Source organism: Girardinichthys multiradiatus, chromosome 20, assembly GCF_021462225.1.
Source record: "Girardinichthys multiradiatus isolate DD_20200921_A chromosome 20, DD_fGirMul_XY1, whole genome shotgun sequence".
Taxonomy (NCBI): domain Eukaryota; kingdom Metazoa; phylum Chordata; class Actinopteri; order Cyprinodontiformes; family Goodeidae; genus Girardinichthys; species Girardinichthys multiradiatus.
The window spans coordinates 44404443-44421948 of NC_061812.1; the positions used below are offsets into that span (position 1 = coordinate 44404443).

General features: G+C 38.9%; 1 protein-coding gene across 1 annotated transcript in view; it reads right to left on the reverse strand.

Moving 5' to 3' along the window:
- Positions 1-17165, reverse strand: part of cntn3b (contactin 3b) — a 103435-nt gene extending 86270 nt beyond the window's left edge. Inside the window, exons 1-3 of the mRNA XM_047348174.1 lie at positions 16742-17165; positions 6959-7093; positions 849-984 (exon numbers count right to left, since the gene is read on the reverse strand). Coding sequence (XP_047204130.1) covers positions 849-984; positions 6959-7013 — 191 coding nt within the window. The 5' untranslated portion in view covers positions 7014-7093; positions 16742-17165. The remainder of the gene's footprint in view (positions 1-848; positions 985-6958; positions 7094-16741) is intronic.
- Between the last annotated feature and the right edge of the window lie 341 nt (positions 17166-17506).

The window sequence follows — 17506 nt, forward strand, 5'->3', positions numbered from 1 at the left end:
TCCTTTAAAACATCAAAAGAAAAATCCTCTGCAACATTACAAGTAAACTTCAATGGCCATTAAGCTGTGGGTGAAATAAAGCAAGTGACAGTTTCTGCTTTATCGGCGGGATGGCTCAGGTTGCACAACAGGTATAATGATACTCCCCCCTGCTGCTGCGCCACAACTATGTTTTCAGCTCCGGCGCATTATAGGAAATGTAAGCATTTAACTGAATGTCACTCACAAGGTTACAGCCTCCCTACTCTGTATGCTGCACATCTACATGGTGCTGACCAAGCTTCGAAACACAATCCACCACAAAAAAGAAGAAAAAAAAAACCCCACAGACAGATGCCATTTTCATTCAAGCTCCCTGCACTGCCAGAGAATAGCTAGAGTCATATCAAAGGATCTGTGGTGCAAATGAGTCACAGGGATTTCTCATCTAATGATTTCTTAAGCCATGCACCAATTTATAAATCTTCAGTGCATGCAGCAGTTTAAATCTTTTTATAATCAAAGTTAACCTCAATCATCTTTAGCTGTGGGCGTATTCATCAACCACTCTGACATCACATCACAGCAATAGTCCAAAATAGATAAGCTTTTTTTTTATTCAAGTTGAAATGGATGCTCAATTAAGCCATTCCATTTTTGAAGCTTGGTATTCTATTTTCTTGTTTGATCCTTTATCTCTCTCTCCAGCATACATGACAAGAAAATATTTTCTGAAGAAGTCATTAACAAGCAACTAGCAGTGCCCTCTTTGATTTTGCAGCAGTGAAGCAATTAAGATGGAGCTGAATTTCCTCTGTTTGACGCAGTTGTGCCCGTTAAGAGGTCGAGACTTTGCGGCGGTAGCATACCTGTACTGCAGTTGAAGGCTCCCCTCTGCCTCGCACGTGATAGTCGCATGGTGGTCCGGGGAGTTGATTGGCAAAATGAGGTCGCTTGGCTCTGTCCTCCATCTTGGCCCTTGAAATATGACATCCTCTGTACAAGCTGCAGAGAGTGGAAAAAATTTTTACTTGTACAAACCACAAAATTTCTCTTTGACCTTAAGGAGAAAGTGCTAGAAGAATACACACAGCCAGAACAAAAAGTTAATATTTTAGAAAAACCGAAGCATTCAGTCTGAGGTTCTTTTTCATGATACCAAATACAGTATATTGTCTCTCTCTAAAAAGTGTTGCTCTGTACAAAGACGTGCAGAGAATACAACAGAATGCAGTCCTCAGGCTGCATTCATGCTTGTGTACAATGCTTGTTTATCTTGTAGTGAGCTCAGTATATCCCTCTCACCATTACTAGGCATTAAAAGCTCACTGAGAAAAAGGTGCAGTAGCCAAGTTAAGCAATCAGAAGGAATGGTCGAATTTTGGACATAATTCAGTACACATGCAGACCAGCGATAAGTATTTAAATGATTAAACAGGCACCAAGGAGCATAAGCAATTCCTATCAAGTGTTACAAATGTTGTCCAATGCAGTGGTTCTCTAACATTTTATAACAAGTACTACTTCAACTATCAAGTACTAAGGTTTCCAAGCACAACTTCCTCTTGGTTAAAAGATACAACTTAATTTCAGCACCTCAAGTGGTATTTAAGTCACAAACACAAATACTTAAGATCTGACTTTGACTTGTAGTCCACAGTCTCAAGACTTCAGTAAGGCCCATGGCCTGGAACCCAAGTCAAATAAACAATTTTTATCTCATGTATTCAGGTGTGAAAGTAGGCCAGTAAGCATGGATCATTTGAGTAAATGATTACTGTTGTCACCTCTGATTTACCGTAGTGTATACAAATGACTGGATGTCAACACATCACAAAAGCTAATGGTGTGAGGTTTTTCACCCTTTCCTGCCCAGAACTGCAGTTATTTATTGCTTATAGTTAGCTTGTACCTGAGGACGGCAATCAGAATATTCCACTGGTTTTCCATCTTACAACTAGAACAGTGTAAAGTTGGGTGTTGTGTGAAAGTTTCACATTCTGACTTTAAAGGTAAGAGACGTAATTCTCAATTTACTGTTTTCTGCTCCAACTTAAAATTTGGGTAATCTTTTTCATCATTTTGTTTTGACTTTGTTTTATTAACTCTACAGAGGTTAGTTAGCTTTTTGTAATTAACTTCTAAACGGTGGATAAAAAAACTTATTTTAAGTACCACTAAAGACAGCCTAAGTACCACCAATGGTACTTGCACTACAGTTTGAAAACCTTACATCCAATGCATATCTGTTTGGTTCCTCCATCTGGTTTGACCCAATGGAGGAACCATTGGGTGTTTTGTTGGACGGTCATATGCACCACCAGCTCATTTTATTATGAGTCATTCATTTATGTCATCAGTGTTAGTCTGCTTGTGTACCTTTAATCACTGTTTTTACTGACAGTTGGAATCCTGAGCAACTGACTGATAACACAAATGCTAGACACTTCTTGAAGAACATGTCATGCATTTAATTTACTTATGAACACATGATTGCCTTTTTTGACCTAAACCATCTTCCTCTTTTGACAGACACCTGCAGCAGTGAAAGTAATATAAAAATAGCAGCACATGCCACTTATGCTTTTATTGCAGTATCTTTAGTGTTTATTTAGCTAAGGTGTCTAAGAGGTGAGTCTAATGAGTCTCACAGAGCCGGCTGATTGGCACAATGTAATAGAGGTGTTCAGTGTTAATTATCAGTCTAAGACAATCTACTGACAAAAGGAGTTAAAGACTAAAATTAAGCGCTCAACAAGAGGCAACTCCTAGTCCAGACAGCCATTTTTCCTAAATTCCATATTACCACTTATTTGCAAGCAGGTGAAAATATGAAACAGAGATCTATTTTAAGAATAACTACTGTATGCAATGTTACATGTGCACCAGATAATAGGAGCCTTAAGGAGATGCACTCATCTGCAGGCAGCCTAAAACGAAGGGATGTGGAACACAATCTGGTAGCAAATCAACGCAAAGTCAACAGACGGCCAGAGAAGGTCTAATTAATATCCTACTGCTAGCAGATTGAGGCATGTGGCAAGCAATTGTACACGTGTTAAAAATGTGTCATGAAATCAAAACAGGTTGAAAAGCCAGACAGGACAATGAGCTGTGCCTGCTGTAATCTGCAGAAAACAGAGAAACAAACAAGCAAGCAAATATACTGTACATATTTGTAATTTTCTAGTACTTCTAAGTTGCTTTTTTTTAATCAGAACATAGAAACATGCCCTAATATTACTACAGTACAGCTTTTTCTGAACCAGTCATGACAAATTACCTCGCATTGTTATGCAATTATTAAAAACTAATAAAACTAATAACTTAAAGTTACATTCTGTATGACCTTATTGGCCTGTCACACTTCTCAGCAAAACCTGTGTCAGTTCTCTAAGGTATGTGGGTGTTCTGTTATGAGACAGCCCTTCTACAGTCCTGGTGCCTCGATTTATGTGTATGGAACTTTGGTCTTTGCCTAAACCTTTACAAGACAGTTTTCCTTTTCTTTTGTAGCTATTCTTTTGTAGTGTTTTTTCATTTCTTTGCAATACTGCCCTGTTGCATGACTTAATTTAAGTCAAGTTCGGTTTGTTGGACACTTTTCACACAATAGTTGGTGTAAGTTTTTATTCAAAAAATGCTTGCTTTTGTATTTCTGCCCACATGACAGGGGCAGTTTTTGAAACATAAGCTTTGCTTTAATGTTCCATTGTATAATTTAAGTGGTTTAGTGCAGCGAACTGTCTGAATTTGTTATATAGAGATGAACATACAGTGCCTTGCAAAAGTATTCACCCACCTTGGCATTTGTCATGCTTTGTTGCCTCACAACCTAAAATTAAAATGGATGGTTTGACAGTTTACACCAATTAATTTACAGAACATGCCCACAACTTTGAAGATGTTTTAATTTTTTTTGCGAAGAAACAACTAATTTGACAAAATAACATCACCCCCTAACGTCAGTACTTTGTAGAGCCAACTTTTGCAGCAATTGCAGCTGTCTCTGAGTCTCTATGAGCTGACCACATCTTACCACTGGGATATTTGCTCATTCCTCAAGGCAAAACTGCTCCAGCTCCATCAAGTTGGATGGTTTTCACTTGTGATCAGCAATCTTAAAGTCTTACCACAGACTAACAATTGGATAGAGGTCTGGACTTTGACTAGGCCATTCCAAAAAGCAGTATGTTTTGGGTCATTGTCCTGCTGGAAGGTGAACCTCGTGACCTATTTGTAGAACTCCTTGGTCTTCATGGTGTGATGTCTCTTGCTTATTGGTGATGCAGCCTCTTGTGTTTCTACAGGCAGATAACGTAAAGCTTTGACTGCACAGAGGTGGACTTCATTTCACTAATTATGTGACTTTTTAAGGTAATTGGTCACACCAGAACATTTTGGGGGCCTTCATAGCAAAGAGAGTGAATACTGTCCTTGCATTTTGCTTCACAAATATTGCAGCGAGTGTAATCTGCATCGCAGCGCACGACGTCATTACGCTCTTGTGCGTGCAATGCTGTGTTCATGTCCAGCATGGAAAATCACCCACTCTTCCACTCCCTCAGTGTCACAATGATGCGTTTAAGTAGCGTAACATGGTTGATTTTACGTAATTAGATATGTACTAACGTACAAACAAGGTAGTACCAACGGAATTCGGGTGGTATTTATAAAATACCGAATTCAGTACCCATCCCTACCCAGGTCGCTTGGGGCAAACTGTAAACAGGATTTCTTGTAGCTTTTTTTCAACAATGGCTTTCTTTTAGTATCTCTTCCATAAAGGCCAGATTTGCAGACTGTACTGCTAATAGGTGTCCTGTCAACAGATTCTTCCACCTGAGTTGTGCAGCTCTTTCGGTGTTAACATTTTGGGTGCTTCTTTGATTAATGCTCCTTATGAATTGCTTTTAGGATTTTATTTGGAAGACATTTAAAAACAATGAATGCTGGTTCTTTCACCTCTAAAAAATGTCCCACTTTGTGCCAGTCTTGCACATAAAATCCCAATAAAATACATTTCAGTTTGTGGCTCTAATATGAAATATAGCTAAGATGTTCAAAGAACTTGAATACTTGGTATGCAATATAGATTGTTTATAAATGCAACATTACAGGTGCTACCATTTTACCATCAAAGCACTGAATAAGAACTAGCACCCAAAGAAAGAGACTAAGGCCCTGCTAAAAAACACTCGTAGGGGAAGGTGAGACTGCTTGGATCCATCTCTCCCTGGGGCGAAGTGCGTGAATTACCCATGAGCCAATTTGAATAACATTCACTGGGAGCTACAATGTCATTTGAACAAGGGTTGACATTCTGGTAGAGTGTCTGTGCCTCTCCTGCTTGAATCCCAGGTGGCTGCGCAAGGGGAGAATGAGGCACGGTGGAAAGTAGATTGGGCTAAAATGCAAGGCTGGATTCATTGCATGGATTCTGATAATGATCTGGACAGGCCAGGAACAGGAATAGGAGTCCCAGGTGTTGGTGCAGTGGACTCTAAATGTGCAGCAGTCACTGGGGAATGGTGAAGGACATCATGCTGAAATACTGTACATCCATGTAATGCCTTCAGCTTAATCAGAATAACCTTTATGGTTTATGCAGTTTCTGAGGTTATTAACAATTGTTCTGATTCTGTCATCTTGTCTCTAAAGCATATATTAAATAAATGGTCCTTGCTAAAAATTAGACATTCATTTGTAGTGCAATGAAAGAAAGTATTTGCCTCCTTACAGATATCTTGTTTTTGATTTTCAGACCATCAAACAAATTATCGGCTCAAACAAAGGTTTGACTGAATTCAAAACTTTTTAAATGATGATTTCATTTATAAAGTGAAGAAACTGTCTAACTTAATCTTTCCTTCCTTGTTAAATCTTGAAATAACCGCAATTCACCAGACTATTTTTGCTTTTTGCTTTTGTTCAGTTTCACTGGCAACAGCCAGCCCCGATTCCTGCCTGGCCGATTAATCAACAAATCCTTAAATAGAACCTGTCTGGCAACAGGAAGTAGGCTAAAGGATCTTAAAAGTAACATATCATGCCCCAATTTAAATAGCAAGAATAGGTAGAAATAAAGTCATTAAGATCTCTCATTCTGGAAAAGGTTACAACACAGTTTTTAGGGTGAGAACACTTCTCTATAAACAGAGAAAACACTGACCTGTGGAGAACCTTCCAAGCAGTGGTCAGTATACCAAAATTGCTACACTCAAACATGGTGGCCATAGTGTAATGGGCTGAGGCTGCATTGCTGATTGAAGCAGCAAAAAATAAATGGAGCCATGAATTCTGCACTCTAGCAAGACATATTTAAGGTGGACGGCCAGTCATCAATTTGTGACCTTATCTCAAGCAAACCTGACAATGATCCAAAGCCCACCAGCAAATCCACCTTCTGAAAAACTCAGAAAATACACAGTGAAGGTTTTAGAGTAGCCTAGTCAAAATCTGGACCTAAATTAAATTGTTCTAATGGAACTTAAACAAATAAATTACACAAAGGGACCAATATTCCTTCACAGATATATAAAAGCATTATTGCCAGTTTTCACCAACACTTGACAGCAGTTGTTCCCAACAATGGTGGCACAACCAGTTGCTAGGTTTAGGGGTCAATTACTTTTTCACATAGGGTCAGGTTGGTTTGGATAGCTTTTTCCCCTAATTAAAGGCATGATCATTTGAAAATAGCTTTCTGTGTTTAGTCTGACTATTTCTGTCTGGAATTAAATGTTTTTGATGATCTGACACACTGAAGTGTGAAAGAAGAAAATCTAGAGACAAATATTTCTTAAGAGCACTGCAGTCTGTTACACCACAGAGAAACACAAAAGTGACTAAAAGTAATTGTTTGTAATGAATATATACCCCAGACACATTTTTAGAAGAAATGTTCTGGTGACATCAACCATGACATCAAGCTGCAGTGTAGTGAGACTGAAATGCAATATGTGCTAAGATGTCTTACCTGCAAGGCATCCAGTGATTGATAGCAGAACAATTTGTTTCCATGGTAACATCATCTTTAGTTGCCGAGGGCTAATGAGTCTCTCATCCAATTGCTTCTGAATGGAATGCACTCCCTTGAATAGAAGATTTTAATCTGAAGAGAAAGTAATTATGGGTGTGATTAAAATGTGACATTTTGAACCAAATACGACAAGCATACATACTGTGGCAGAAAAAAAAAACACGATTACAGCGCTACTAACTTACATAATTGGTACTTATTATTTTTGAGTTACACTGAGTGAGGGGAAAGAGAATCTCAAGGAAGTGTGAGGAGACGAGTGAAAAAACAGGAGAAGCGAGGACAAAAAACATGAGGATATACAAGACAGCAGTGCAATTTTCAGGTGGCATGGAAGATGCACCAGCTGGTAAATAGCTGTTTTCTTTTGCTGCGCCTGTTTTTCGTGGCGCCTAACAAGCAAATTCTTTCAGCTTTAAAGAGGAGTGAGGAAAGAAAATGATTGACCTCAAAAAGTACTTTTCTCTCCCAATTTGACTATTAATAGGAGCTGGCAGTCTGTGTACCAGCACTCTACAAAATGCCTCTTCATACTTTAACAATGTGTTTGGTGTCCTTTTAAACAACATCAGTGCTGGTTTTCTTTTAATATCTGAAAAATTATGAGATCAACGAGTAATACAGAGCAACCACAAGTTTATCAGTCTACTGATATAATAAATAACCTTGTTAACAGGCAAAAAATTAGCATTGTTTGTAAATTAGGGACTAACTAATGAATAGCTGTATACATCAGCCCATCCTGTTAGAACAGGCTCCCTGTGTATGCTACAATGACTTAAATTATGCCATTTTTGTCTTCTGAGTTGAGCAGAGTTGCAATTCTGCTAAACAAGTACTAATCTTTACACATCCAAGAAGAATTCCCAGGAGGAATGGTCTGATTTGGATGTAATCTGATGCACCTGCAGACCAGAGATGAATATGTACATTGTTCAATTTGTAAGGGACTGTACCATCTAGAACTCCACCAGGGGGCAAAAGTGGAGCAACACTGTTGCCAGACACTTTTGCATATTATCTGAAAATCTGTCAATTCAGTGAGTAAAGCTAAACGAAGACAAAATATGCCTCACAGATGCATTAAACTGCAATACTAGCACTTAACGGAGTTTCATAGAATTTACATGAATACACGAGGTTGGATGTGTGGGTTGTGCAATTGCTCGGCACATAGGTTTTTCTATTTCCAATGCGGTGTGTGATGACATGCATGTGTGGGTACCTTTACCTCCCTTCTGGTTCCAGCACTGTAACATCTTTAGGGCCCAAATGTAAGGCGATTACATAGCTGACATACCCATCACTGGTGTGCATATGGACAACATTAAATTAAACCATTCCCTCTGCTTGCTTAGTGTGGATTTACCTTTGTTGCTATTTTGTATTTGGACGCAACCTTTAAGAACTCAAAATACCAAATCCATGTTTTTGTCCAGTATTGTTACATGCGGAATGCTAAATAATGTCAAAACCCATCAATTATAATTATGCAGATTCTGAAGTCTTACTCCATAATTATTATTTTTTTTTTTTTTTACAGGCGCACATTTTTCTTAAGTCAAATTAGGGAAATGTTTTCAAAAATTCACCAAAAACAACTGCTGGTGACCAGAGACATTACAGTTCCACCTTAGAATCCTCTCTACAAGGCTGTTGGCAATGGTGGTCCTGAGTGGGTGTGGGCTGATATGAAATTCTCAAAATAATATATTCTTGAGTAATAATTCCATAACTTGGTGGTTTCAATGTATTAACACAAATATTTTAAACAAATTATATATATACAATGATCTCTAATCATTTGCTAACCAGCACGTAGCTTGCTGGCTGAAAAACAGCATCACCTTAATTAAAGTAATGAGTGCCTCTTCTTTAGTGTACCTGCATTGACTGTTATTGTTATTTGCAACTGGATTTTTTTCTAAACAGCTGAATATTTTTTTTTATGTAAGTATGAGAAAAACGTAGGAGAGGGCACTATTACTCTGTCCTCCATACAGCTAGAGAAACCAACATCTCTCTAGCACTTTCTATAGCATCTCATTAAAAGGATGTTATACCAGTGGAATATTACAGAATATTTTAACAGTTTTGAAACTTGGTATACCTTGATACCAGTAACCCTCCCATGCCTAGTCTTGATGTACAGATAGATTACTAGGAGACAAACTACAATTAGAAAAGTAGTTAAGATGTGCAATTTTTTCTTATTATGAAAAGTGCTGCTCTGATGTCAGGTAGAATATTTATTAAACCTTATGCTAAAATAAGGTCTTAATTTAAAACTTTCAAATGTATTTCATTCTTTACTCTGCAGACTTTGAAAGTATCTTATATGGCATAAATCAGGATTAGCTGTCCTTTTTTCCAGGTAGATGGTACATAATCCCACAATTTTGCATCAGCAATGGATGCCATGGACAATGACTGGGGCTGAAATGCTGCTGGTCAGTAAGTGTATAAAAAGCCTGTATTACAATCATACATATAAGGCAATATTTATACTCCAATAGTCTTAACATGCTGTCCCCCTGATCCATTTGACACTTTGTACTTTTTCTGAAGACACTGGGATGTTTTTCTCCAAAGCAAAATACAGGAAAGACAATATAACACACATGACAAAATAATGATAAATGGTGATTGTGGTGTTATTCTGAATTTAGTGACTAGAACGTATGCTGCTCATTAAGTGCCAAGGTTTTGTTTGGTGCAAACAAAACACTGAGGATATACACATGTGGTGGCTCGAGTTATTAAGGAAGCTGCACCAAATAAACATGAAAAACAAAGTGGCTGCTAATTAGTGCTGTAGTTTTAGTTAAAAAACAATTTCCCCAGAATAAGACCCTGAGCTACATGCTGCATAGAATTTATTTCTATACTATGTCAAAATTTACTAAAACGTCAGTGTGACCTTTACACCAAAGCCTACTAAATATAGGGGCCGCAAAATGTCACTAAAGAATGCAACTATGGTGTTACTACTGAATATTTTGATGACTATATCAGCAGTTAACCCTAATTTTCCTCATTCTTATGAGTGAGTATGAGCTTAAGTATCTTGGTCAATAAAATCTACATAAGGTGGGGTCATCAAGGGATGTCCTTCCAACTGACTAAATGTATTATTGGCATGCACACTGTGAATGGATGGCAAAAAGATAACCTAACACATCATCCATGCAGATAACAAGATGTTTAGGATGGCACACAAGATTTCTTTTCTTGAATTTAAAGCATAGAATGCATTTGAACAGCCTGCATGAGAAATGTCACAGAGTTCACATATCCTTCACATGTTGCTCGGGTGAATGTTAAAATTATAGACAGCACCTCTTTGGTTCCTTAATCTCAGCTGTGTTCTCTGAAAGCACACATGGTATCTGGTCACAATAAATCAGTTTTTTTGTTGGATGTTTACCATGGAATAATGATCAGAATGGGGATAGTGAGGGAAGATCCCCAGACAATGAGGGGGGTTTGTAGACATATTTGAAACCATTACAGTTTCAGCACTTTGTGAAGTTTGATAGGGACCTCATTTCTGGTTTGCATGATGCCATTTTGTGAATTTGCCCAGTAAGGGGTGGCTGTAAAAGTATTACAGTAACATTCATTACATTCATCTGGAAACAGGCATTGCACACTGTACATTACAGTGCAGGATTATGTGATGTAACTACTGGTTTTAAGGTCAGGCAATTGCACACCACAAACCAGTAAGTTGATCAGTAAGACTGCCCAGCTCTACAACGTGACCCCTAGCAAACCTTTCTAGGTACTGGTAATGTTATGTGTCCAGGAAGCATCATGCGTTGCTGGTAAAACGTGTTTGTTGCCAAAAAACTTCCTCTAACCCCTACACTCTAGTCTTGATGACACCCCTCAGGCCGTGTTGTGGCCATGAATCTGCATATCTACCAAATTATGTCTAAAATGGACAATTAGTTATGAGTGCTTAATGAGTTTACAATAGTGTGATACAAATAAAAAGCTAATACTATTGATAATGCAATAATATACAGTATGTGTTACATTTATTCACAAGCTAAACATAATAGTGAGTGCACTCTTAGTGACATTAAAATCCATTCCCTTTGAATTTCTGTATCACTTGGAGCCATGACATAATCATTGCTCAAACCAGTGGACACTGGTTCAGTTTCCTTATTTGAAATGGAAAGGTCTAACAATGCAATTCAGAGAAAATAGGACGGGCTTTGCGTGAGCTCTGACCTACATCACAGTAAGTGGAAAATGATACGCTTCTCAGGATTAAGAATTCAACACAACCCCTTATCCTCACAACACAACCCTGTTATGTGGATTAACCCAGAGCTATTTTGGAATTCTTGACTAAGACCTACACACTTGTGTTGCTAACTTATAACTATAGATTTATTAGTCCTGGGACGATGTGAAAGGCATGGTATTGAGAATCTTCCAGTGATGCCCGAAGCAAAGTACAGTCTGCAAAAAAAGGCAAAATCATGCCATTTGCTTGATTATAACTTAATGGCCAGTGCTGGCATTGCTTGACTGTCCCATTGCCAGTAATTGTTCCTCGTCTCCTATAATTGCATGCACAGCCAAATTCAGAGTGGATTTCGTGGTGTCTTTCAAAATTTAGTGGGCGTTTTGCCACTCTAAAAAGCCATCGCATTGGATTACACGCTTTGAGGGGGTACAGGAAAAAGGCAAAAAAAAATGTGTGCCGCATTTTTCAGTTTGAGTGTAGCATTAAGAACTCTCCTCTTTCTGGATGATCCATCCTTGCCATCTCAACCCTTCAGTCCTACAAGTTTCAAGATGATAAAAGGAAAATTTCCTTGGGAAAAAACCGTCCTTGAAAATCAAACAGTCCATATCTGCTGATATAATGAATGTAATATCCTGGGCTTAAAGAACCAAAAAGGACTTCTTTCGCTTTTGAGTATTTTGTGTATTTGCATTATGTAAATCAAAAAACAATTGTTGGAAAAAGAATTAATATGTATTTTTTAAAGCAGATTTCAATTTCACACAAGGGTCCATCCCTTTATGTATTTTGTTTTGCTGTTGGGAAATTTCAAACCTTCAAAAATCTGCAACAGTCTGAACCCTTTCAGAGCAGGAGCACACAAAGCTTTTGCAAATCTGAGATGAAAAATGTACACAAATGTATGGACACAGACAATGAAAAAAACTAAAAAACCTTTGCCCTCTGAGATTTGTTGCACTGAAGATGCGGTGGAATTTCTCCCCCCATCCATTCAGCTTTCTCAGCTGGAATGATGAGCAAAAGATTGCTGTGCCAAATGTAATGAGGCGTTGCACTTTCACCTCCACAGAAGCTAAACCTAATGGAAGTCATTGGCTAAACGCATTGCAGAGTAAATGAGATGACTTCTTGGTTAGCGGGGCTGTTGTTTGGCGCATAATTGATAGGAAAGGTGGTTAAAGGTATCCATCCTCCCCCCCGAGGGCAGCATAATTGCAAAAGAATCTAATAAGGTAGGAAGGAAAGGAAACTTTTTATCAAAGCGGCACACATGCTCAAGGTCTGCATTCCGATCACAATCTGTATAGAACAGCCACAAACCTGGAAGATCTGCACGTACCAAATCATGCAAAGAAAAATAAAGACTCATTCTGAGCAAATTGAACACCGCTGGCAGATCAGGTGTGAATTCAACGCAGCTTCTGATGCACTCATTCTAGTGTTGTTATTGTCTTTACAGCTATCGGCTGCCATCTCCATCCAACCACTCGGAAGGAGAACCTGGGAGACAAGAAGCTGCCATGCAATCTGCATACACAGCTGCTCTGGGCTTTGGCCAGTAAATGAAGGATTCACAAAAAACAGATGCCTTTTTCCCCAAGCCAGGTGACCAAAAGACAAATACCAAATTAACATCAGTGTTTTCAGTTAGAGTGCAGCAAAATGGCTAACAAAAAAATAAAACAAAGGCTCCTTTATTCAGTCATATCAAAACGGCTCCAACAGCATTTACTGTGACACCAAACAATGAATGTAGCAGTGATCTTTGTCTCCAAATTAACCATTTAATTTTGATTTAACTATAACTTAGAATGGACCAAGGGTGTTAAATATCCATTTTAAAAGGCTGTTATAGAAGGCCATTAAACAAATTATTTTAACCTTGTTGTTAAAGAAATAAACCTAACCAGGATCAGACAAAAGCGTTTATTTAGTAGATTATCCAACCCAAAGCTGTTTTCATATGCTGATGGATTGAGCTCAAACAAGACTTGCACCAAGTGAGGTTGGAGTTACACTGTGACTTAATAGAATAGAGCCAACAGTTCAGTCGGTCACCCTTTCAGTGGACTCTGCCAGGCCAAGTACCCGCAGGTTTTCCAGGCCTAGACATTTTGCCAATAGACCGAAGCTAGTTTCTCCGAGGCAGGAGCAGGCTTCCTTTAGCTGCTTAATTCACTGGCTGGCTCCTGGAAGCTCAACCCCATCCATCGGCTTCTCCCCTGAGCCTTTAACATCTTTTGCCTTGTGAATATTGTTAGCTAAAACATGTAAATTCTACTATTTATATGTCTTTAGGAAATGAGCAACACTTTAGAAATTTCAGGTTGACCATTCATTGTTCTTATTTAGACCAGAAAAATATATTGAAAGTGTTACTTTTTTGTCCTTTGTTTCAGTCCTAATTTAGTCTACAGAAAGACATGGGGTGTTAAGCCTATTCAATCTATACTGCCTTTTCAAACACTTTTAGACAACTGTAGACATCTTCAAGTAGATCGCTATTCACTTTGTCAGTCAGATTACACATTGTTGAGATAGAAGGCAACATATTTTCTTTGTGAAAAATAATGTTTGAAATCTGTCCCGCTTCAAGTGGCCTGGTAGTTTGGAGGACGTCTAGATTATTTGCATTAAAGGGTTCGAAAGAGCAACCTATAAGGGTTCCCTTTTTATAGATGGACAAACAGACAGACAGACCGACTGACCGATCGATCGATAGATCATGCATATTCCTCTTCTGAATTGTTTCCTCTATATTTCATGCACCGTTTATGCTGTGCAGTTTTTTGTACTGCAAAACTTTGGAATGTAAAAATAGCAACTTGACAGTGTACTGGAGTACAACAACTGTCAGAACAGTGGATGAGGTCACTGTAGGGAAATATGTGAATGTATGACAAGATAATAAGTATAAACTCTGCTTTGGAAATAGAATTCAGGTACTGGCCTATTACTGGTATCAAAATATTGCTTTTTAAATGTTATGATTTCAAAGCCAATAAAATGTTCTGTAATTATCTTCCTACAATTTAACTGAATTGTAATGAATTTAAATTAATCATTAAAAACCCTGACATTTTAGGGTATGGAAAGCAGCTGGTTTCAGGCTACCTGAGCACATATTCAGACTATATACTTATTTAATGTTGTATAAAATCTCCGTGTTGGTACTGTGTCCTTTTTCCTGTGTAGACATAATATCATCAATTATACTTCAAATACATTTTCTTAAGAGGAGGCATTTGCTGTTACCAGTATCTAGGTATACAACAGTTTCAAAACCCCTAACATTTTTTATCCTAGCGTTCCAATGATTTTGAAGTCAACTTTCAATGACATGCTAGATAAAATGCTGAAGTGATCTGGCCATTGTCTGTTGTGCTTAGAATAGTACTGTACTGCCCCTTCCCCACCTGTTGTCTATTAAGCAATGCCGCAGGCTCTACTAGAGCATATAACCCAACTATATAAATTGACATGTTACATTTTTTACTGTGACCGCAGCTTTTTTTCATTTTAGACAATTTTATCAAATGTACGATTTTCCACGGCTGTACGAATCATAGAACAGTGCAGCAATGTCCCTCTCCCACCTGTTGCTGTGCACTGCTGGTCAGTTGCCTGAAAGAATGATACTACAATTTTTCCTTTTCTCACAGGGGACACATTTAGCTGTTTTATTTTTGGTCTGGTAAAAAGAAGGTATTAAGAATATGAAAACTAGTTGACGGGTTAAGAACAGTATGACTGGAAGCCAGCTATCTGAGCAAGAACTTTTTTTCTATATTTTTGCTCAGTCTATGAATCAGAATCAAAACAACAATAGATAATGTAAAGATAATTGTCATGATGTCATGTAATTTTACCAGCAGTAGAAATTTGTTGTTTGTCTGCTTTGACTAAAAACTGTTAGATCATGTAAAGCATTTATGTTTAAAATTTCTATGCAAGTACCGTAATACTGTAAAAACTATTTTCATTGGTCTGTACTGTAATAATCCCATGCCTAATAAAATTCCTCGATATGGGCACTCCCCCACACAAAAATCTGTGACTGATTTACGTGTTTTTAAATCTGATTGCTATTGTCGCTCTCAACATCTGGCCAGGATCCACCACCACACATCCAGTTGTGCGTTTTTTTCACATTAGAAATCCCTGATCCGCTCGAAGACAGCAGGACACCCCCCCCCCCCCCCAACCCCCCACTGACTCCCCCTCGGCGTTAAACACAGCCAACGGCCAAGGCAGGGGGCAGGACACTAAGTGCACTTAAAGGAGAGGGTAACAGCAATCTACCAGCCCCCCGTTCCACCCTAGATACAGCCACAAAACACATGACTGGAGGTCAAAAATGAGGAGCAGGAGACACTTGGGCGGACTCTTTACAATTTTTTCTTTCTCCCTTATTCCCTTCAATTTATCTCACAGCTTTTGAGGGAAAAATGAAAAGAAGACTCTGTAGACTGTAATTGCCTCTCTGGTTCAATCAAAAGGGCTTTTGAAAGCAAATGGTACCACAGCACAAAATCATCCCCCTGCCTTGCCATGCTGGATATTGCTGCATTACAGAATAACTCCCTCCATGGCTTTAAAAACATGTTTCACCTCTCATTTGGCTACTGCTTGTTATTTCCAAATATGTGCAAAGGCTCTATAAATAAACATGAAGAGAGAAGGAATGGGGAGGGGGGATTGCTGTCCCTTCTGAATAAGGAGGATACTTTGAAGATGCGGTCGACTGCATTTTTCCTTCTCCCTGTTCCGTCCGTCTGAGTGGGAATAAAAAATAAGGAGGTGTGTAGACCCACTGGTGGGCAAATATTTGGGTGTCCAGAACAAAGCAGAGTTGTGCTGAGCTGTTAAAGTGATCTGCTTAATTACTATCCCCCGGTGGGTTTTCACTATCACCACTTTTAGACACAATAGGCAAATATGACGTTGTTAGACAACTTGTGCCCTGTAAAGAGCCTTCAGATGATATGTGTGAAGCAAATAAACCAAAGTGAATTGATGCTGAATTCTTAAACAAGTTTGAGTGGGAGCTTTTGGTCCCGATGCTGCGTCTCTGACTGAGCAGAGCAGCACCATATTGACTCTGTCCTAGATGGAGGGAAATGAGCCCCAGCAGTGAGAATCCCCAGAAGGACCATCCAAACCATTTGAGGCTCATCTAGAAACGCAACCATCAGCATCGTGCGTGTGTGTGTGACTGCGATCAGCACGCACATCCTGTCTCAGCATATGAGTACATTCCCTCACAAATTAAGATAAGAGTGTTCTCTCTAGAGGTAATTGTGTTTCGGGTGATTTTTTCCCCTTCTATGTCAAATTAAGTTGCAAACTTGGCAGGACAGGTTTTTGTTTTTTTTCTTTCATACATCCTGTACGTCTAGTTGAGAGGAAAAAATGCAAAAGCATGCAGAAATAATATCAGGGTGAACACTTACTGCTCCTATGATGTAGATTTTTTCCTCTTCATTAACCTTCTTTAGTTGTAAGTCCAGTATCCGTCAGATTTGTTGGCTCAGATGCATTTTCTTTCTACGAACTGCAACTCTCCGAAATCAAAAGAAGAAAAAAGAAGAAAGAAAGAAGGCACTCTTCCCTCCAAGAGGGGAAATTACACTCTGTCCCTCAATTCAGCTGAATTAGGCGGGATTGGACGAGCACCACCTCTGCCCCTGTTAATCCAACGATCAGAAGTGAATGTGTAGACTGAAGCTGGGGAGCGACGCGTTTCCTCGAGCTCCTCGTCGCGTTGCGTGCGCTCCTAAAAGACGCAGCCTGAAAGGAAGAAGCGGAGAGAGAAGAGCAGAGAGGGGAGGACAGCTGTGGCGCCACCGACTGAGGCGATACTCACATTGAGCGCATCCCCGGGCTCTGCTCCCTATGATGTGCGCAGGAAGAAGCGCCCACTGGTGACGCGTGAAAAAAAAGCAACCGACACCCTTGCCACATATACACACAAACCCATACACACACAGTAATGCACCTCTAGCCTATGAGCACCTGCTATTTCCACTGCTGGAGTGAGTGCTCATCACATCTCGGGATACTTATTGTTACACTGCGCTGATCTCAAGTCAAACTGAGAAACATAACCTGAAAATATATATTTTTAATTATAATTAAATAAAACATGCAGAACAATCATTGGGGTGTAAATATTGATTATTTTACTATCCTACTGGAATAGTGTTTGACTTCCAGTC